The sequence below is a fragment of the Kogia breviceps genome, chromosome 13, assembly GCF_026419965.1.
Source record: "Kogia breviceps isolate mKogBre1 chromosome 13, mKogBre1 haplotype 1, whole genome shotgun sequence".
NCBI classification, from domain to species: domain Eukaryota; kingdom Metazoa; phylum Chordata; class Mammalia; order Artiodactyla; family Physeteridae; genus Kogia; species Kogia breviceps.
In genome coordinates, this window is record NC_081322.1 from 43,584,193 (window position 1) to 43,603,962 (window position 19,770).

General features: G+C 37.5%; 1 protein-coding gene across 4 annotated transcripts in view; it reads right to left on the reverse strand.

Moving 5' to 3' along the window:
• LAMA4 (laminin subunit alpha 4) overlaps positions 1 to 19,770 on the reverse strand; it is a 152,149-nt gene that overhangs the window by 16,709 nt on the left and 115,670 nt on the right. For all 4 annotated transcript variants that reach the window (XM_059082890.2, XM_067011675.1, XM_059082889.2 and 1 more), the window contains exons 20-31: positions 18,565 to 18,741; positions 17,746 to 17,891; positions 17,125 to 17,287; positions 16,109 to 16,242; positions 15,475 to 15,646; positions 12,022 to 12,153; positions 10,443 to 10,585; positions 8,730 to 8,868; positions 8,137 to 8,274; positions 6,381 to 6,514; positions 5,326 to 5,490; positions 3,368 to 3,521 (exon numbers count right to left, since the gene is read on the reverse strand). In XM_059082890.2, coding sequence (XP_058938873.1) covers positions 3,368 to 3,521; positions 5,326 to 5,490; positions 6,381 to 6,514; positions 8,137 to 8,274; positions 8,730 to 8,868; positions 10,443 to 10,585; positions 12,022 to 12,153; positions 15,475 to 15,646; positions 16,109 to 16,242; positions 17,125 to 17,287; positions 17,746 to 17,891; positions 18,565 to 18,741 — 1,797 coding nt within the window. The remainder of the gene's footprint in view (positions 1 to 3,367; positions 3,522 to 5,325; positions 5,491 to 6,380; positions 6,515 to 8,136; positions 8,275 to 8,729; positions 8,869 to 10,442; positions 10,586 to 12,021; positions 12,154 to 15,474; positions 15,647 to 16,108; positions 16,243 to 17,124; positions 17,288 to 17,745; positions 17,892 to 18,564; positions 18,742 to 19,770) is intronic.

The following is a 19,770-nucleotide window of genomic DNA, read 5'->3' on the forward strand; positions in this document are numbered from 1 at the left end:
CTGTCCTAAAGCAAAGCCCACCTGGTTCTACCATCCCTTCTTCTGTACCTCTCACAGCTGTCAGGACTCAGAACCTGATTCACTGCTACAGAAGCAAGCCTTCTCTCTTGGATGGAGGAAGTACATCCAGTCACCCATGTGTTTTTGGTTGGCCCAGGCTCTCACCTATAAGTAACGGCCATAGCTTCAAGCCACGGGTGGGCAGAACGGGCTGGAGTGGGGCTTCGGGGAGACTCTTTTCCTCTAATGTATCTTGGGAAATTTCCCAACTCCACACTGTATTCCAACCCCAGTGGAGTAACAAGCCTTATCATGGGAGATTGATCACCTTTGTCTCATTGAGGAACAAAGCTGGAAATGGTGTGCACGTGGCATGGAGGGTGCGGGTGAGAGACTGGTGGGGGTCGGGGACTTTCCCCAACTCTGGCCATTCTTCATTCTCTACATTCCAGTGGAGAGGATCTCACTTTTCCTCAACCAGTGTATCCACTCAGCTGTGAGAGGAGAGCGACAGTAACTTAGACGACAGGGGCTGAGCAAAGCAGGCCTTGTTGGATCACGAGTCTCAACTGACCAGCCTTGCCTTTCTCTGCCTCACTGTGGGAATACATGGACTAGGACCTGTCTCTTGTCTGCTGCAAAAATTAATAAAATTTATATATGGCAACCAAATACTCTCAATCCTCTGTGGATATATGCTCTGAATAACAATAAAAAAGAAAAGTTATAATTTAATCAATTGCTTTGCTACCATATAACACAGAGACTCAGTTTACTATCCCCAAATGGGTACGTGTGTGGGGATTCCCACTGAACCCCACTAGACTTGACTTTACCAGTGTAATTTCTTTCTCTGAAGGTCTATTAGTTGCAATCCAACTGGTGGTACCAATTTCAATTTAGCAAGATTCTTTTGTTTCAGATTATAGCCAAACTGGTTGAGCTACTTAAGACAAAGAGGGAAATGTGTTATAAGGATATAGGAGTATCTTCCACAATCCAAGAAAAAGTGTAGTGGGGGGGTCCTACCACAGCCAAGAATCAGGAATTGGAAAGCTAGGAAGAATTAAGGCACTCCTTTTCTGGATGTTTGTGGTATCTCAGCTTTGTTTTTCTCAGTGTTTGCTTTCATTCTCCTTTTCTCTGCAGGACAGCTTTCTGCCTTTTTCTATAAAGAGTATATTATTTGTGATTTTCCATTTATGAACTATTAGGCCTCTCTCATAATAACCATAATAAATAAAGTCTATAATAAATTAAAATGTGATAGGTGCTATGGAAAAAAGAACAACTAGGAAAAGGTAAAAGATCAGTAGTAGTGGTAGAAGGCAGGAGGTATGCTGGAGTATAAAATAAGGGCTAAGATACATCAACATTGAAAAAACAAACAACCCAATTAAAAAATAGGAAGAAGACCTGAATAGACACCTTTCCAAAGAGGAAATGCCAAAAGCCAACAGGCACATGAAAAGATGCTTAACATCACTACATCAGGAAAATGCAAATCAAAACCACAGTGAGATATCACCTCACACCTGTCAGAATCACTATCATCAAAAAGAACACAAATTGGTAAGGATATGGAGAAAAAGGAACCCTCTTACACTGTTGGTGGGGATGTAAATTGGTGCAGCCACTGTGGAAAATAGTATGGAAGTATCTCAAAAAACTAAAAATAGAACTACCATATGACCCAGCAATTCCACTACTGGACATATATCTGAAAAAACAAAAACTCTGATTTGACAAGATACATGCACCCCAATGTTCATAGCAGCATTGTTTACAATTGCCAAGATATGGAAGCAACCTAAGTGGACATCAACAGATGAACAGATAAAAAGATGTGGTATATATATACACAATGGAATACTAATCAGCCATAAAAAAGAACAAAATTTTGCCATTTGCAGCAACCTGGATGGACTTGGAGGCATTATGCGAAGTGAAATAAGTCAGAGAAAGACAAATACTGTATGATGTCACTTGTATGTGGAATCTAAAAAATACAACAAACTAGTGAATATAACAAAAAAAGAAGCAGACTCATAGAGAACAAACTAGTGGTTACCAGTAGGGGGAGGAAAAGGTGGAGGGACAATATAGGGGTAGGGAAATAAGAGGTACAAACTATTAGGTATAAAATAGGCTACACGGATATAATATACAACATGGGGAATATAGCCAATATTTTATAGCAACTATACGTGGAATATAACCTTTAAAAATTGTGAGTCACTATATTTATACCTGTAACTTATATAATATTATACAGCAACTACACTTCAATTTAAAAAAAAAAATAAAATAAAATAGGGGTTAAGGTAGGGCTCACTGAGCAGATGACAGCTGGGCAGTCCTAGAAGGCAAAGGAGTTGTCCATGCAGATATTTGGGGGAAGAGTGGTCCAGGCAAGAGGAAAGCTCAGGTGAGGATCTTAGGCAGGAGTGTACATGGCCTGTTTTAGAAATAGCCAGGAGATCAATGGGAAGAGAAGAGTGAGTGAGGGAAGGAGGCCTGGAAAATATAGGGCCTCTTATGACATTGTAGGAACTTGAGCATTTACTCTGAGTGAAGTGGGGGGCCACTTCAAGCAGAGGAGTAACATGATAGGGCATGTTTAAAAGGATCTGGTTGTTGTGCTGAGAATATACTATTGGGGAACAAGGTAAAAGCAGGGAGTCTTCTTGGGAGGCTATTACAGTAATTCATATGGGAGATGATGATGGCTTGGACCAGGATGGGAGCACTGGTACTTGAGTGCATTGTTAACATTGGACCAGGAAGGAGTAGGGAGGGTTAGATTGAAAGAATGACAAGGAATTAGACTTTCACTTGTAATGAAGGCAAATAATGTACATGCTAGGAGTAAATGAACGAGAAAGAATAGTCATCAGCGAACGCAATTTAAGACTCAAGAATTTGATGCAAGAGCTGCCCTAGTTGATGCCACAGGTCAACTGTGTGAGTGGTTAAAATGAAGGTCAAGGAAGGAGGGGAAAACAGGGTAAGATTAGAAACTAATAATTTCCATGACTGTGACAGAAACCAGAGATTGTTATGCAAAAACAAATGATACTGGAGACTTAGCACAATAAATAATACATATTATAAAGTACAGAGCAATTGTAACCATTGTAATGAAAAGCAGTTGGAAGTATGAGTAAAAGCTTATTCAAACTGTTTTTCTGGGAACAAGAAATGATACAACAAATCTGGTAAACTGCAATATCAGATACTACAAGAATCGTATCTTTCATATGTACACAGCTGCAAACAAGAGTAAATTCTATAAAGCATCAGTGTCTCGAATTGTGTGTGTGGAATACAAGGGCAATCAAGAAGTTGGCCCGGTATGATCTTTTACCTTTTTATTCTGACTTGTTTCAGGCTTTGAGGAATTTTTTCCTTTTTTGTGAAGGAGAAACAATGGTGAAGACTCAATGGGACACTCATAAAGAGAAGTATGGACCTTTTCAGAATACCGCTGGAAATCTTCGACCTCCACATCTCTATCCAACCTGTGTTTGTAATAGAGGAAAGAAAAACCTTAAAAATGTTGTTTAGAATTACATGATGAAACTATGGCAGTCAAAGAACTTCAGCAATTAAAATGTGTGTGTGTGTACACATACATGATGAGCCTTTATCCACCAACCACTACCTTAATGATAACCCTTGAAATGATCATTTAACCAATTAACCAATAACTTTGTACCTGACACCAGCACATTCTGACAGATGAACATGTTTTCCCTCACCATGCTCTGGGTGATGGGGACCTCATCTGTGTTACTTAATCTGTATTAAATTCCTTCCTTGCATGTTTTTGTACTCAGGGGGCCCTCACTGTCTTTGTTAAGTACAAAACAAAAACGGAGCCTACAGAATGGGAGAAGATATTTGCAAACAATATATCTGATAAAGGGTTAATATACAAAATACACAAAGAACTCATACAATTCAACGTAACAAAACCAAACAACTTGATTAAAAAAGGGGGCAGAGGACGTAAGTGGACATTTCTCCAAAGAAGACATACAGATGGCCAACAGACATGTGAAAAGATGCTCAACATCACTAATCATCAGGGAAATGCAAATCAAAACTACAAAGAGATACCACCTCACACCTGTCAGAATGCCTGTCATAAAGCAGCCACTATGGAAAGCAGTATGGAGGTTCCCCAAAACATTAAAATTAGAAATGCCATATGATCCAGCAATTCCATTGCTGGGTATTCACAGAAGAAAACAAAAACACTAATTTGAAAAGATATATGTACCCCTATGTTCATTGCAGCATTATTTACAATAGCCACAATATGGAAGCAACCTGTCTACTGATAGATGAATGGATAAAGATGCGGTATATATATGTAATATTATTCAGCCACAAAAAATGAAATCTTGCCATGTGTGACATGGATGGATCTAGAGGGTATTATGTTAAGTGAAATAAGTCAGATGGAGAAAGACAGATACTACATGACTTCACTTATATGTGGAATCTAAAAAACAAAACAGACAACAAAACAGAAACAGAGCCATAGATACAGACAGCAAATGGGTGGCTGCCAAAGGGGAGGTGGGGGTGCAAAACCGGTGAAGAGGGTTAAGAGGTACAAGCCCCTCTTCCAACGTAAATAAGCCCCAGGCATGTAACAACAGCAAAAGGGATACAGTCGATAATACTGTAATAATGGTATGGGGACAGATGGTTAGCAGACTTATCTTGGTGAGCATTTCATAACATATGCAAATGTCAAATCACTATGTAGTACACCTGAAATTAACATAATATGGTACGTCAACTAAATTTCAATAAAAGGAAAATGATGAAAAAAATAAAGTCATGCATTAAATTTTAAAAGACTTTCTGAGATCTTTAAGGATGATTTGGGTATGTTGCTCTGTACTATACCATTGATAATAAGTACAGAAATAATCTGTACTTATTAACCATAGATAATAAGTACAGAAATAATCGCATTTAAGATTTACAGTTTGCTGTACGCCAGGTGCTTTATGCACATTATCTCATTTAATCCTCATAACAAGTCTACCAGGCAGGCCCTGTTATTATCTGCATTTTGCAAGTGAAGAAATGAAGGCTTACTTAGCCAATGTCATACAGAAATTAAAAGGCAAAACACCTACACACAAACCCAAGTGTGTCAGTTTCTCAAGCACATGCAAGCTTTTAATTACTACCCTCTAATGCCTCTGATATTTCATAGTTCTAACTTTTAACACCATAAATATTTTCATTATCGACTTGATCTTTATCAATCATGCAAATTTATGAATAATAAAAATATTATACCTGGTAAAGTAGGCATTACTTATACAGCCAGTGAAATTAGCATACTGGGGACTGATGGGTGAGCCACCGAAGTAGAACTTCTTTTCACCTGCTTGTGTCTGTTCCACTTTTCCTTTGGTAGGGTTCTTACTCCCAAGTCTGCTTTTATCTACTATCAATTCATACCTGTAAGGAAAAAGCTTCTTTAAGCACTACACAGCTAACATTTTACCTCGAGTTCCATTCTAGGTTGCAGGTTTTCTCATGGAATTGAAATGGAACATTTGGTTAATGACAAGATAACAAGTTGCCAGACTCTTCGTGAGACTCAGGATAAAATGGTTGACTACGTCTATATGCAGAAAAGACTCTCCAAACCATGAATAGAATTTAAACCCATACAAGCAAGTTCAGATGACTAGTCATCGGCAACTTTTTTTTTTTTTGGTGTGGAAAAATCAGAACATAAATCATGGTGATCATTTGTGGGAAACTATTTTCATTGTAAAGCACATTGATAGTGATTGGAAATGGTGTCTTGAAAAGACCTATTAATGTTGTTTATAATGGGAGGGCTCCATAGAAGTGGACACAGAATAGCAGCAGTCTACAACAGAAATTTCTTTCTTTTCCAGAAAGACTTTCTTTTTATGAAAAAGAAACTCAGTATTATACATTTTAAAGATAAAGTTAGACTTTTAAAAATGTGGCCGTAAATGCAACATTCTCAATTGTTCTAATGAAACCAATTATTTGCTGAGCTCCTTCTATGTGCAAAACACTGCACTCAATTTAGTAAGTGCTATGTGCAGGTACTTCCCTCAAGGAGATTATAGCTTATGGTTTCACTGGGAAAAAAACTTTACATACCTGTTAGTTAATTTTATAGTGATTTATGTGGCATGTCTTAAAAATTAATATCAATTTTTTAAAAGAAGGTAAGTTGTTCCTTCTATCATTTTTTTAAACACTGTAAAAGTAATAATATAGCCTATTATTCGCAGTGGTCACTGGACGGAATCATGCCCTACAGATAAAGCCATATGGTGGAAAGAAAATAAAGTGAGGAGCTGTACCTTGCGGGGGAGACAGAGGTAATGATGAAGTGGGACAGCCCGTCATTATACTGCTTATCTGCCGACTGCACCTTGATTCCCTTTACATCCATGATCACAGTGCCATTATCCAATGAAATGGAGAACACGTCTGACTGAAATGCAAGCACAAGTTTTTTAACTAGGGAGGCCAGGTATCCAAAAGATGGACACGTTTTCAACACTTACTTAATGGGATTGCTTAAAGGAACTCCCATCGTGTGGGAAATTTGCTTGAAAAATAATTTTTATGAACAACAACAACAAAATATTGCTTGTATTGGTGTTACCTATAAAATCAGGTACATTTCAATGGAAACAGGAATTTCCTGTATTTTGAACTGAAAATTTCAGGTGATTTTGTCATGCTAAGTAGTTGTCATCCCAGCATCAGTTACTTTCTTAACTCAGGCATTTCTATTCTGTCATCAGTCTCACTTTTGAAAAGGCAATATTTGAATTTCCTTGGGGATGTAGCTAGATGACCAGTCATGGGTTAATTTGCTAATGTGGCTTTTTAAAATGTTTCACTTTTCATCTACAGAGGCAGAAAAATTTAAAAATAGCAGAAGTTAACATCTTTTTCTGAATTTGCTTATTGTTTGTCTTAAAATATTGTCAAAATGATAACCTTCCTTCTCTTCCCTATGTGGGCATCAACCTCTACAGTTAGCCCTCAACATAACTACTTTTTGTGGACAAAAGGTATTATTTAACTAACCATGGTAATCTGAGGCAGGTTTGGTGGCAGAGGTCCTACAAAGTGTTTTGGGTAAATTCTCACGGATGCTACTGATTTAAATTGGATATAAATGTGACAGATACAAGGTAATAAGAATGAAAAGTAAAAGCTGCTTTTACAAATCATATTATGACCTGGTCCATCAGTGTATATATTGGTGATGACCTTTTCAGAGATAAATCAGTTAGATCTTAAGGTCACCAAACTTGTACAAACCTTATTTTATTCTCAACACAGTGTATCTTTATAAGCTGAGCTACAGTGTTCTATACCAAATTCAAGAACTATTTCACAAACTGAATCACACATGAGTTTGTATCTATACACAGAGGTTCCTAACATTTTTTGTGCTATGCACTCTTTTGGCAGTTTGGTGATAAATACGGACCCCTTCATAAAATATTTTAAAATCACTGAACAAAATATGTAGGAATACAAAGGAAACCAATTACATTGAAATACAGTTTCAGAATATTGAAACAATAAATATGTGATATAGTTCTATATGTACTTCTACATTAAGGCACTAAATAATAAAATCTATTAGCACATCTAATAACTACTGCAATTTAGAAGTAGCAATGAGCAAAAATATTTTGAGATACCTGTGACAACTATAATGTGCAATGAAAAGTACCTGTGATTTCTATTAATGACAAAGTCACAGGTACTGCTAAAATTCCTGTGGTTTGTTGCCAACATTCACAACTGAAGAAAATGCTAAATTTTAGTTAGAGAAAATAAAGTTGTAATTTTTTCTTACCTAGTGCACAGACCCACTGAATTCTTTCTATGAACCCCTGAGAAGTGGGTCTATGAAGCCCAGGTTAAAAACTCCTCATATACAATATATATAATATTTTACAAAGGGTCTGAAATGAGACATTTGTGTGTGTACACGAGTCAAAATTAATCTGAATTGAAAATCACTTTTAATGTGCTTAAAAGTATTTTTAAAAGACAAAACAATTACCACAAAGAAAAACAAATACTTACCCCCGAAGCATAATAGAATAGTAACCCATTTGGCTGTAATGTTCGGAAATTAAAACCTCCCTCAAAGCCGTCGAAAAAAGATATTTTCTGAATTGAAGCAATGAAACTCTGTCCATTGAAATATGCTCTGCGGGATATCTGTGTGCCAAAGAAAGTGGGAATACAGTGTTTGGATAATTATCAAAAGCTTAAAAATGTCCATTTCTTACATACCAAAGGTCTTATCTGCTAGTTCCTACGTTAATAGTTATGTTTTAATTTCTGGTTTATACTGGAATTCAGGCATGCTAGCCTTCCTTCTGTATGCCTCTAAAAGATGGGGTTTCAGCTTCCCTACTTCCTCCACCATGAGTGAGTGAAGATGCTCACGCAGCCTCTCTGGGCTTTGGTAGCCCCAGCCATTGAAAAGTGAAGCAACTGGACAAGTCACAGAGGATCCCCACAAGCTTTTTTAGCTTAATGATTCTTCTTCCCACTGGTGGCAGAAAAGAGCCCAAGGTGTACACAGGACCACAGAGAAAAGAGCTTTTTCAGCTTTTAAGAGCGGTAAGTTTCTTGTCTATTTATTAAAAACCTTTTGATTGTGTACTTACAAGAGAGTCTTCTGGGCATCCATAACCAACTCCCAGGGTTTCTGTCTGTTCTAATAAATTGAAATCTTTCTTTTGGAACTGGAAACCCTTCATGCATCCTCTGAAATTGATATCCAGGGGAAGGTGTACTCTAAGGGTCCTGGAAAAGAAAATAAGTCTTTACTGATATAGCCATGATGATGATGTTACCCTACATATGTAGGATATAAAAGTTTGATTTTATTTGTAGTTATTTTTAATAGCTTTATAATTATTCATATTCTCATGCCTTCTTTCATAAGCACACAGTAATGTCTAATCTTTGCATACAGAACAGCTTTATTCTGCACGAAGCCAATTTGTTTACTTCTTTATAGTTTTCAAGATCCTTTAACTTACATTAGCTCATTTTATCTGTATAACAGTTCAGTGATATAGATAGTGATGCTATTATTTCCCTTTTACAGATGATTAATAGGTTGAACCATAATGAACTGACATATGTATGGGTCAAAAATTGGCAGTTTCACATGGTTTACCTATAAAGTGAAACTGAGAAATATTAAGTTATTTTTTTAAATGTCACAAGTGGTAAGTTAGGATTTGAACCCGGGTCTTCAGTCTTCCACTAATCCACTTGGGTCATGAACTCATTTACTTGTCCTTAATGTATGTGCAACACACTAATCAACTAAGGCTAGAGAAGTTTTTAGCGAACGTTGGGCCTCTGGAGCAATAGCAAAGTGAGAAATCCTTTATCTTTAAGATCAAGGATGGCATTTTGCTCAAAACTGTAATCCTAGTACGCATCGTTATGGCTAATAGATAGGAAGTGCCCAAGAACATATTATTGGATATTGTATGAATATGAAGTTAATTTTGAGCAAGTTACAATGACTTCCATGTATTTTAGGTGAATACTGGCCAAATTAAGGGGTAACAGTCCCACTGTACTCTGACAAGATCATAGCTGCATGACCATGCTAATTGACAGACTGAGGTGCACATACAGCAACCATAATGGTTAAATATCCCATGTGGCATGGCTGAAGGAATTGAAGAGGATATTTAGTTTGGAAAGGAAGCTTACGGTTGGGGCCTCATCACAGAACAATTAGAATTTCTGGAGAATGGTCATGGGTAAAAATGTTTATAAAAGTTCTCTAGGTTATTCTAATGAGAAGCAGGGTTGAGAGTGACTGGACTGGAATATCCTAAAGCTGTCTCTCAGTTTTAAGAGTCTCTGATGCTATGAACCGATGGTAATAAGAGACAGCTGAATTTTTGAATATATTAATGTTTCATTATACTTAATTCACAATCCCCACAGGCTTAAAATTGTTGTTTACCCTAAGATGCTATTTGAGAGTTCAAGTAAGTCTAAATTAATACTAAAACAAAAGTAAATGAACACAATGCTTCTTTGTTTTCACATAATACACATGCTCCACCTTTCCTCTTGCGGATAAGAAATACTGCATTAGACTATGTTCTAAGAGTAATAAATAATTAAAGAAATCTGTAGGTTACATCTACTAGATGACAATTTAAGGGGGTCATGAGGACTAACTGCACAGGGCCCATGGGTGAATGACTGTGTGTGTGCTTCTGTAAATGTGTACAGAAGTAGTAGGTGGGAATGCTCAAACATTTACTACACCTTTCCTGGATGTTGAATCCTCAGCCCAGTGCTTCGTTAGGAACAAGCAGCTTAACAACAACAAAAAAGCTTACCTTGATTCTAAAATTTCTGGGGGAGCTCCTCCAATGTATATGTCTGTAAAAGGTACTTTCATCTTTTCATTGTCCATGCTCTTGACATGTCGTCTGTCAACTACCAAAATCATTTTCTTATCATTGTGGTAAATGATTGAGATCTGGGAGAAACAATGCATAGTAAGTTGATCACTGCTTAACAATCACCTTTTTGAAGACTGCTATATATTTTAATTATTCTGGTTGTAAGAGTTGGGCCTCCATGTTCTTATGCTTGTTTGTTCAAAAGCGGGGAATAAGATCTTTCTTTCTTACTCACAGACATGAAAACTCTTACTTACATAACCAGAAGTTCATATGTGCTGGAGAAGGGTTTCCATATGGAGACAGAGCTAGCCCAAGAAAAATTTTGCTATGAGATCAACTGTTTTATTTTGCCCCTTTGAGGGGATGCAGGAAAAAAATTATAAACAGTTACCTTCTGGACCCTGGACTGAATGCTGCCAGGTGTCATTTTTTGGTGGTGTAGTGAGATGCTTTAATGAATGTGGGAAAATGCCAGTCAGAGAAATAGTTAAAATATTCTTTGTAAACCATCCTCATGAAGGCTATGGACTTTGAACTGAAAAGAGAAATATAGCCTCTACTCTCTGCATTTCAGTTCAACTTAAAAGATATTATGCCTTTTATATATTTTATTAAAGTGTAGATTTAAAGTAGTTGTTAGTGAAAATAGATGAAATATATTATCAGTATACTTCACATCTGTTTCAGGACTAAAGTGCATTCTTTGTGGGTTTTCTTTATAAGAAAATCTCTGTTAGTATTTTCTAAGTTTTGGATAAATGGTTTAAAAGGAAATTATTTACTTGTATCTACTCTTTTTACATTTAATGGGACTCAAGGAAAAAGCAAAAAAATGGCTGTGTATCTACACTCTCATTTTCAACAGATGTATAGAAGTGCCATCATAATCAAGAGATAGAGTATTAATGGGAGTCTTTTGATCAATGAAGCAATTAAAATGAATCTTCACTGACTCTTTTATTAGAAACTCCAATATGGGACTTCTCTTGTAGCACAGTGGTTAAGAATCCTCCTGCCAATGCAGGGGACATGGGTTCGATCCCTGGTCTGGGAAGATTCCACATGCTGTAGAGCTACTAAGTCCGTGTGCCACAACTACTGAGCCTGCGTGCCACAACTACTGAAGCCCGCATGCATACAGCCTGTGCTCTGCAACAAGAGAAGCCACCACAATGAGAAGCCTGCACACTGCAATGAAGAGCAGCCCCTGCTCATGGCAACTAGAGAAAGCCTGCACACAGCAAAGAAGACCCAACGCAGCCCCCCAAAATAATAATAAAATAATTAATTAATTTTGAAAAAACCCAACTCCAATATGATAAAATATCCATTCTTTTAAAGCAAATATTATACTGGAGTTGAGTAGGTGAGGGCCTTTCACTTGGTTTTTATATGTGAAGGTGTTCAATTTAATTACTTTCTCACCTATCTCATTTGACCATCTGATTAGATCAGTAGATCTAAATACAAATAAAACAAAACAAAATACTCAAACTGCAACGATCAGTACCTCATGGTATTTTGCATCATTAATTTGAGCTTTCTTCATTGTGTCTTCAAGATGCACAGGGCCGTTGCTAAACCCAAAGTCATAGGACACATGTAGGTAACCATTGCGCATTTCCAGGGTGAAAAACATACTCTGTGGAGAAGAAAAAGTTATACGACGTGAGCATCTGCTATTATGAAAGAGAAGGTTTAGCTGAATTTGAGAAATAACACTGTATTCTTTATTATTGAAACTGTTTGAAGACTAAAGAAGTCTCATGGTATTCTTATTATGAAATAAAAATCACAACTATATCATATCAGCAGTTATGTCTCATTTATACACCAAAATTTTAATATTTATCTACAATTTAAAACAATTATCTTCTATTGTTTTTCATTTGCTTTGTGAATTAATGAAATTTTAAATTTACCTTATTGACCTTCAACAATCTTGAAACAGAGTATTATAGACCATATGTATTCAACTGCCCTTATTTAAGGCAACATTTCAAAGTGTAACAGGCCAATAGATGTGATTAAATTTCACTTTAAGAGCAAAATTGGTAACATTGAAAAAGAATTCCAAGGTATGCTGGAAAGAAACTTAGAAAATTATCAGCAAATATGGACCTCAAGAAAAAGAAGGGCATTCCTGTGTTATTTTGAAACACTGGAGTTATGTAGATAAATACGGAATTATTATGCATTTGGACCATGTGATATTCAAGAACCAAAGTAATTCCATAACACTCAAGTAATTTACTGATCAGTCTTGCTTGTTTTAGAAGATAGTTCCTAGACACAAGAATTCAATGGATTTTCGGGACTTCCCTGGTGGTACGGTGGTTAAGACTCTGCACATCCAATGCAGGGGATGCAGGTTTGATACCTGGTTGGGAAGCTAAGATCCCACATGCCTCTCAGCCAAAAAACCAAAACATAAAAACAGAAGCAATATTGTAACAAATTCAATAAAGACTGAAACAAAAAATGGTCCACATCCAAAAAAAAAAGAAGAATTCAATGGATTTGAAAAATAAAGTATTATGGAAAGTCCCTATTTCACAGAAAGTGATGTTTTGGGCAGAATTTATATACTCTTGAGAATGTGGAACAAAATCCACTGAGGTATAGAAAGGAAATATTTCAACTTCTATTTATACTCATTTTAAAACTCTAAAATAGAGAAAGAAGCTAACTTTTCATATTTAATATGTGGATTGACTCTGGGCCTTCATTTTGTCTTTGGATGGATTTTCACGGGATTTAGATTCACACAGTATGTGAGGCTTTGAGAATGAAGTTCCACACTTGAAGGCAGACCATGGCCCCCCCACCCATTTCTTTGTGTTTAGCCTATTGCAATTATTGACGTTTATGTGTGCCTGGTTACATGGATTTATGAGTGAGGTCACTTAATAATAGACTATTTACAGTAATTTTCTGCTGAGATACAGTGATGTGAAAATATTTTGAGACACGTAGATGTTTGCAGATTATTTCCTGTAAGTTACTAAAAATGCTGTTAAGTTTCAAGAGGGTTACACATTTTCCTTATAAAATGAATTATTCTAAATTTATTGACCTTTACTTGTGATGACAAATGTCTTTTAGTAGTATAAAACCTACTAGCTACTAAAAAAACCATACTTGATCTGTAATTTCAAGGTAAGGGACATTATAACAATGGATGAGAAACTATTTTGGCAGGGAAGAAAGTTGTACTCTGGAGAGATGGTTTTTGTCTTGGTTGCTGCACGCGGGCTTTCTCTAGTTGTGGTGGGCGGGGGCTACTCTTCGTTGCAGTGTGCGGGCTTTTCATTGTGGTGGCTTCTCCTGTTGTGGAGTATGGGCTCTAGGTGCACGGGTTGTGCACGAGCTTCAGTAGTTGTGGCACATGGGCTCAGTAGTTGTGGCTTATGGGCTCTAGAGTACAGGCTCAGTAGTTGTAGTGCACGGGGTTAGCTGCTCCGTGGCATGTGGGATCTTCCCGGACCAGGGCTCGAACCCATGTCCCCTGCATTGGCAGGCGAATTCTTAACCCCTGTGCAACCAGGGAAGCCCTGGGGAGATGGTTTTTAAAATATGCATATGGAAAAGTTTTCTATTGGTAAGTAAATTTGTTGATGAAAAGAATGTAAGTATACTACCATAAAAACTCTCATATCTGCACTATTAAAACATTTCTGGAAAGAAATTTCTAACCTGTTTAATAAAAGTCTTTCAAATGAAGATTTTTAAAGGTCTTGAATTCCTTTGTTAAAGTTTACAAAATGATACAATATCTGATTACTTTGCAAGAACTGACATCAGGAAAGATGAAAATGTGCCAGCTGAATTTCAAAGACAACTTTTGCCAACTGGTGAATGAGACTGAATAACCGTACCATGATTTAGTAAGCACAGCCAATCATATATTTCCTACATTTTATTTTTATTTTTTAAAAATTAATTAATTTATTTATTTATTTTTGGCTGCGTTGGGTCTTCGTTTCTGTGCGAGGGCTTTCTCTAGTTGCGGCGAGCGGGGGCCACTCTTCATCGCGGTGCATGGGCCTCTCACTGTCGTGGCCTCTCTTGTTGCCGAGCACAGGTTCCAGAGGCGTAGGCTCAGTAGTTGTGGCACCTGGGCCTAGTTGCTCCGTGGCATGTGGGATCTTCCCAGACCAGGGCTCGAACCCGTGTCACAGGAAGATTCTCAACCACTGTGCCACCAGGGAAGCCCCTACATTTTTATTTATATGAGGTATTTTGTCTAGTTATGATAGCCAATAAAACTTAGTTTTGAAATAAACTGGACTCAGGACAAAACTTGTATCACAAAGCGTTTAATGAGACTTTCAAAAATACTTAAGCATGTTTAATTACACTGTTCTCACTAACACTGCCATTAATAATTTTTATATCATTAGCAAAATAAAATTAATTTTATTTTACTTCATCTTTATTTTAAAATTGTATTTATTTTTATTCAGTATTTATATAAATTATCTTTTTCCTAGTTTTGAATATTATATTCATATGTAGTATATGTGTATCATTAATAAATAAAAAGATGTATGTGTGTGTGTGTGTATACATACACACACACATACACACACACATATATTAAGCATGCAAACTTCTTTTTAACTGATTAGGGCATATGATTTTAAAAGTCAGTGCTAAATTTCTGTAGACACATGCTCGCCTAGATCTTGGTGCTGATTTTCCTTAGAAGTTCCCTTAGTTTATTAAAGGGGTTATATTTAATATATATCCAAAAATGTACTGCAGGGAAGTGCATCTCATGGCTGCTTTTACTTACTGCTGACATCATTTCCTTGAAGGAAAAAAAACCCAATTTTGCTTTCTAAGCTAAAACTTCAGTTTGATGGCATGACACACTCAACCTGGGAAGGTTCCTAGAAACATGCATGGCAGAAAGTAAAGGCAATAAGGGAGAAGATGTAGGATTTTTATTTTTACTCACTCCATTGACCATTAGGAGCACAAGGCCGTTGTCAGCTGGTGTTCTAACTTCTATGTCAAAGCGAGTCACCTGACCGAATTTCCCTCTCCTTGTGATATCCCTCACCACGGCATAACTAGAACCATCGAAGAAATAGCTGGCAGCCCGACTCTGAGTAAAGGCCAGTTTATCTCTGAAATAAAAATACAAGGATCATATGAATATGACAGCTTCTGTTATGCTTTTCAAGTGAGGCCCTTTTAACCCATTCTCACATTTTTCATGGGCCTTAATAACATTTAAATGAAGTCCTGATGTCTGCATAGGAGACACAAAGAAGCATTTAAACAAATTGTTTGTAATGGATTTTTTTCCCTCTACCCTATGTGCTAAGATAACAGAAGGTTCCAGTGAGACCCCTGTCTCTGGAATCTGAAACCAGAGCTGCAAACAAGTAGTTTAACACTTTTGATAATAGTGTATGCTCATTATGGTAGAGAAGAACTGAAAAGTTGTGTGCAGGCATGACTATTATGCGGTTTCAAAACTGGTTTCCCCCCAAAAAAGATTGAAAACCTGAATATTTACCCACACTTGTCTCATCTGCAGCTCTTGCATGGCTATCAAATTTTTAGTACTCTTAACACTTTCTTACCTGGCACAGGGCACTGATTTGGAGGGATCCATATTATAGATGTGCTTAAAGTTGTACAAGCTGATCACATCATTGTTCAAAGTGGCCAATTCCAGGCAGCCAACGAAGCCAGGCAGGTTTAAGCTGGCAGGGAGCTGCAAAACAAGGTGAAGTCAACTGTGCCATGACCACATCTCATCCAGTCCACACAGATCAGGCAGTGAGACAACAGTAGGTCAAGGGGACCCTCCCACTGACAGAAATATCTTTCTAGACCTGAGTTTGTGTCTATTCTATACTAAACCATTTAGAATAACAATGATTTTTCAGTTGTCCATATCTTAGCAGAGAGGGTGGGGTTTATTGAGCATATACTATGTGCCAGTCACACACGTGACTGGATTCATGACCAAAGTCAATCCTTACACCAGCTCTGTGAGGTAGGTATTCCTGTCCTCACATAAAGAGAGGGAAAGTAATTCTCAGAGAGGTTCAATAATGTGTCTCTCACTAGTGAGTAATAGTTCTGCAACTGAAATCCTAGATCAACTCCCCGTCTTCCTGGGCCTTTCCTGTATCTGTCCTTCAATGGGTCTCATCCCCCTTCCTAGACCCCACCCCCTCCCTCATCCTAGGTATTTCATTTCATGCCTGTACATTAGCTGTGATAACTGAGTTTTTGAAACTGTCGTCTGTGAACCTGAAGACTAGCTATAAACCCACAAGGTACAGACATTCCTGCAGTAGGTGGGGGTAATTAATTACATATGCATGTATCAGAATGAAATAAATTGATATTCAAGTGTTAGATATAGCTTGAAAGTATTTGACACTATGAAAATATGGGTAGCACAGACCAGATTTAAGCAGCAGATTTATAGATCCTAATTCAGAATTCTACCACCCACTGAGCTAAACTCTTTTTTTTTAAGATATTAAGGTTTCCATCCAAGCCCTGAATCACTGTAGGCTTTATGGACTTCTAAAAACAATCACTATAGATTTGCAATAAGTCAAAATATAGCTGGATAGCTCACCTTGAAGTTTGAAGGCACGCCACCAACATAAAACACAGTGTCCTCAGGATCCAGATCCAACAAGGAGTCATCTCCCGCAAATTCCCCCTTTTTAATAAACTTTTCCTCTGCGGTGCTACTTAGACTTGGGACTGTTAAAAACACCTTTCCGTGTTTTCCTACCCTGTTCAGATAAAGAATTTTCACTCTTTATTAGCCAGATAATTTGTAGAAAATATGTTTTTTTAAAATGTCAAAATGTGAATGTCCCTTCATCACAGAACTGGTGATTTGATTTTGTCACTTTCATGAGCATTTATAGAATGTCAACAATCAAAGGGAAGGGGAAAAAAGACATTCCATCTTGGAATCAATTCATGGATTGGCCAGATTAAAAAAATCTAATAATCAGATTGCTCTTTAGAAGTGATGACTATTCTTTCTAATTTTGTGTTTTCCATTAAGGTATTTGTGAAGGAACACAGGAATAATGGAAGAAAAAGGAGCAACATCCATAGAAAGACTGTGTGTGTGTGTGTGTGTGTGTGTGTGTATGCGTGTGTGTATGTGTGTGTGTGAGTGCATTCAATAGATTTTTTTATGAAATTTGAAGATGAGCCCTGTGTCATGGATTCACTTTACCTTTCAATCTTGACAATGCTGAAGTAAGCAGGCCAGGAGCTGACAGGCTTGGAGTCCAGGGGAATCTCTACATCCTTAGTTCCCAAGTTATAAATGTACACCAGGTTATCATTTTTGATTGCAAGACCCATGTACTCTTTTTTGGCCTGAAATGTCAAGAAGTCTCTTAAATAAAATCCATATGAATGAGTATCATCTTTTGTTCTCATTTCTTTAAAAGACAATTAGCAATCCAGATGCTTGGCTGTATATAAGGCATGTCTGGCTTGAATTATTACCAAAGTGCCTGTTAGACTGGGCAGCGCCTCGTCCTTTGCAGCCTCCCTGTGGCTGCATCAGTGTGCTGCCCCTCCCCCCGATCCCTCCATGCCTGTCCAAATATACCCTGGGCAGGAAGGCAAGCAACTGCGGGCCTGTGGACATTTGATGGCTGCCAGGAGTGTGCTATCCTTGTTCGGCTAATCTGGGGATATAATGCAGCCTGGCAATACCGATTGCTATGCACCTTCCAAGCAGGGTTCAGCCTTAAACATAATAGGCCTCTGTACTCTGGATGTCTTTGAAATGCTGCATTCAGACACCTCAGACTTAGCAGTGTGAGGCCGATATGAAGAAACCACAGAAATATCCCACACAGAGAAGGAATTACTTGTCCTAAAGTCACTACTTTAGTCTTGGCCCTAAAATGGTCTATACCTTTTGAGGCGCTAGAATGGAAATTTTGTTTATTTGCATAGGTAGCTTTGTTTTAAGGCAAGAGAAGAAGCACTTATCTTTCCTTTCAACATTATTCCATCATTTACAACCACATGTTCTTACGTTTTTGCTTCCGAGGTATAGGACGAACTGATCTGCAGTCCCACCCAGCTCTGGTTGCTTCACAGGAGGAGGCTTCATGTACAGGCTCAGGGACGTAAAGGTCTTTAAGTCATCCATTCTGGCTTTGGGATGCACTTCGACTGCCGACTGACCATCAAACATCATGGAGACTTGGATCTGGAGTTACAAAATTATTCCATTAAAAGTACCCCGCAGAAATGAGCATAATGCTTTCCCATGGTTCTCAATGGGCTTCCCTCATTCCTTATGAGGTCTCTGAGCTTTTCCCATGACCTCCAAGCCTTTGTTTACTTATGTCCTCAACTTGTTGGAGAAAGGATTTAAGGAAGATAATATAGTTTAAATTTAAAGTGAGGTGAAAGAAAGCAGAACAAAAAGGTGACAAAGTAGGTCTAAGAATGAGGATAAATATGCATTCCACAGTGAACTACATATTTGGTTGAGGTGAACTAAACAGCTTGAAGGGATACTTGGTCAGTTATACAATTCACAAGGCCCATAAAATTAACAACTAATTGATCAGGAGAATAATAACTAATCTTGGGTACTAATATAGCTAGGACCTTTTCCCTAGGGTCTTCAAAAGAGGAACATGGGGGGAGGCTGTGAGCAATATCCTTGCCCATGTCTGGACAGTTGGGAGGGGTCCAGAGGCCAGCTTTGAAGTCTTAGATGGGGTCTTAAAACCTGTCTCTGCCACTTACTAGCTATGGAACCATGAGCAAATCACCTAACCTGTAGTTTCCTCATCTGTAAAATGAGGACAATAAATTTGTTATGAGGATGAAACAAAATGATAACTATAAAGTGTTTTCCAGTGCCTGGCTTTATCATTACAATAACTGTAGTGATGAGTTCATTAAGATGTTTCTTATAATGATCCTTAGAAAGGCATCACAACAAAGCAGGATTTAGTACATACATTTCTAAGAGTCCCAATATAACGTGCTGAACTGGTCTGATTCGAGGTGATTTTCAGAGTACTAATAAGTAGATGGACTGTGTATATTCATGTCATTTATGCAAATATTTATGAAGTATAACATAATTGACTAATATTATTTGATTAATACTGATGGTCAGTGAGTTCAAGATTATATTTCCAAATGCCTAGAGTGCAGCTGTCCTATGTTGCCAGTTGGGTAAAGGACAATAAATCTTAATGAACAATCAAGCAGTGTATGG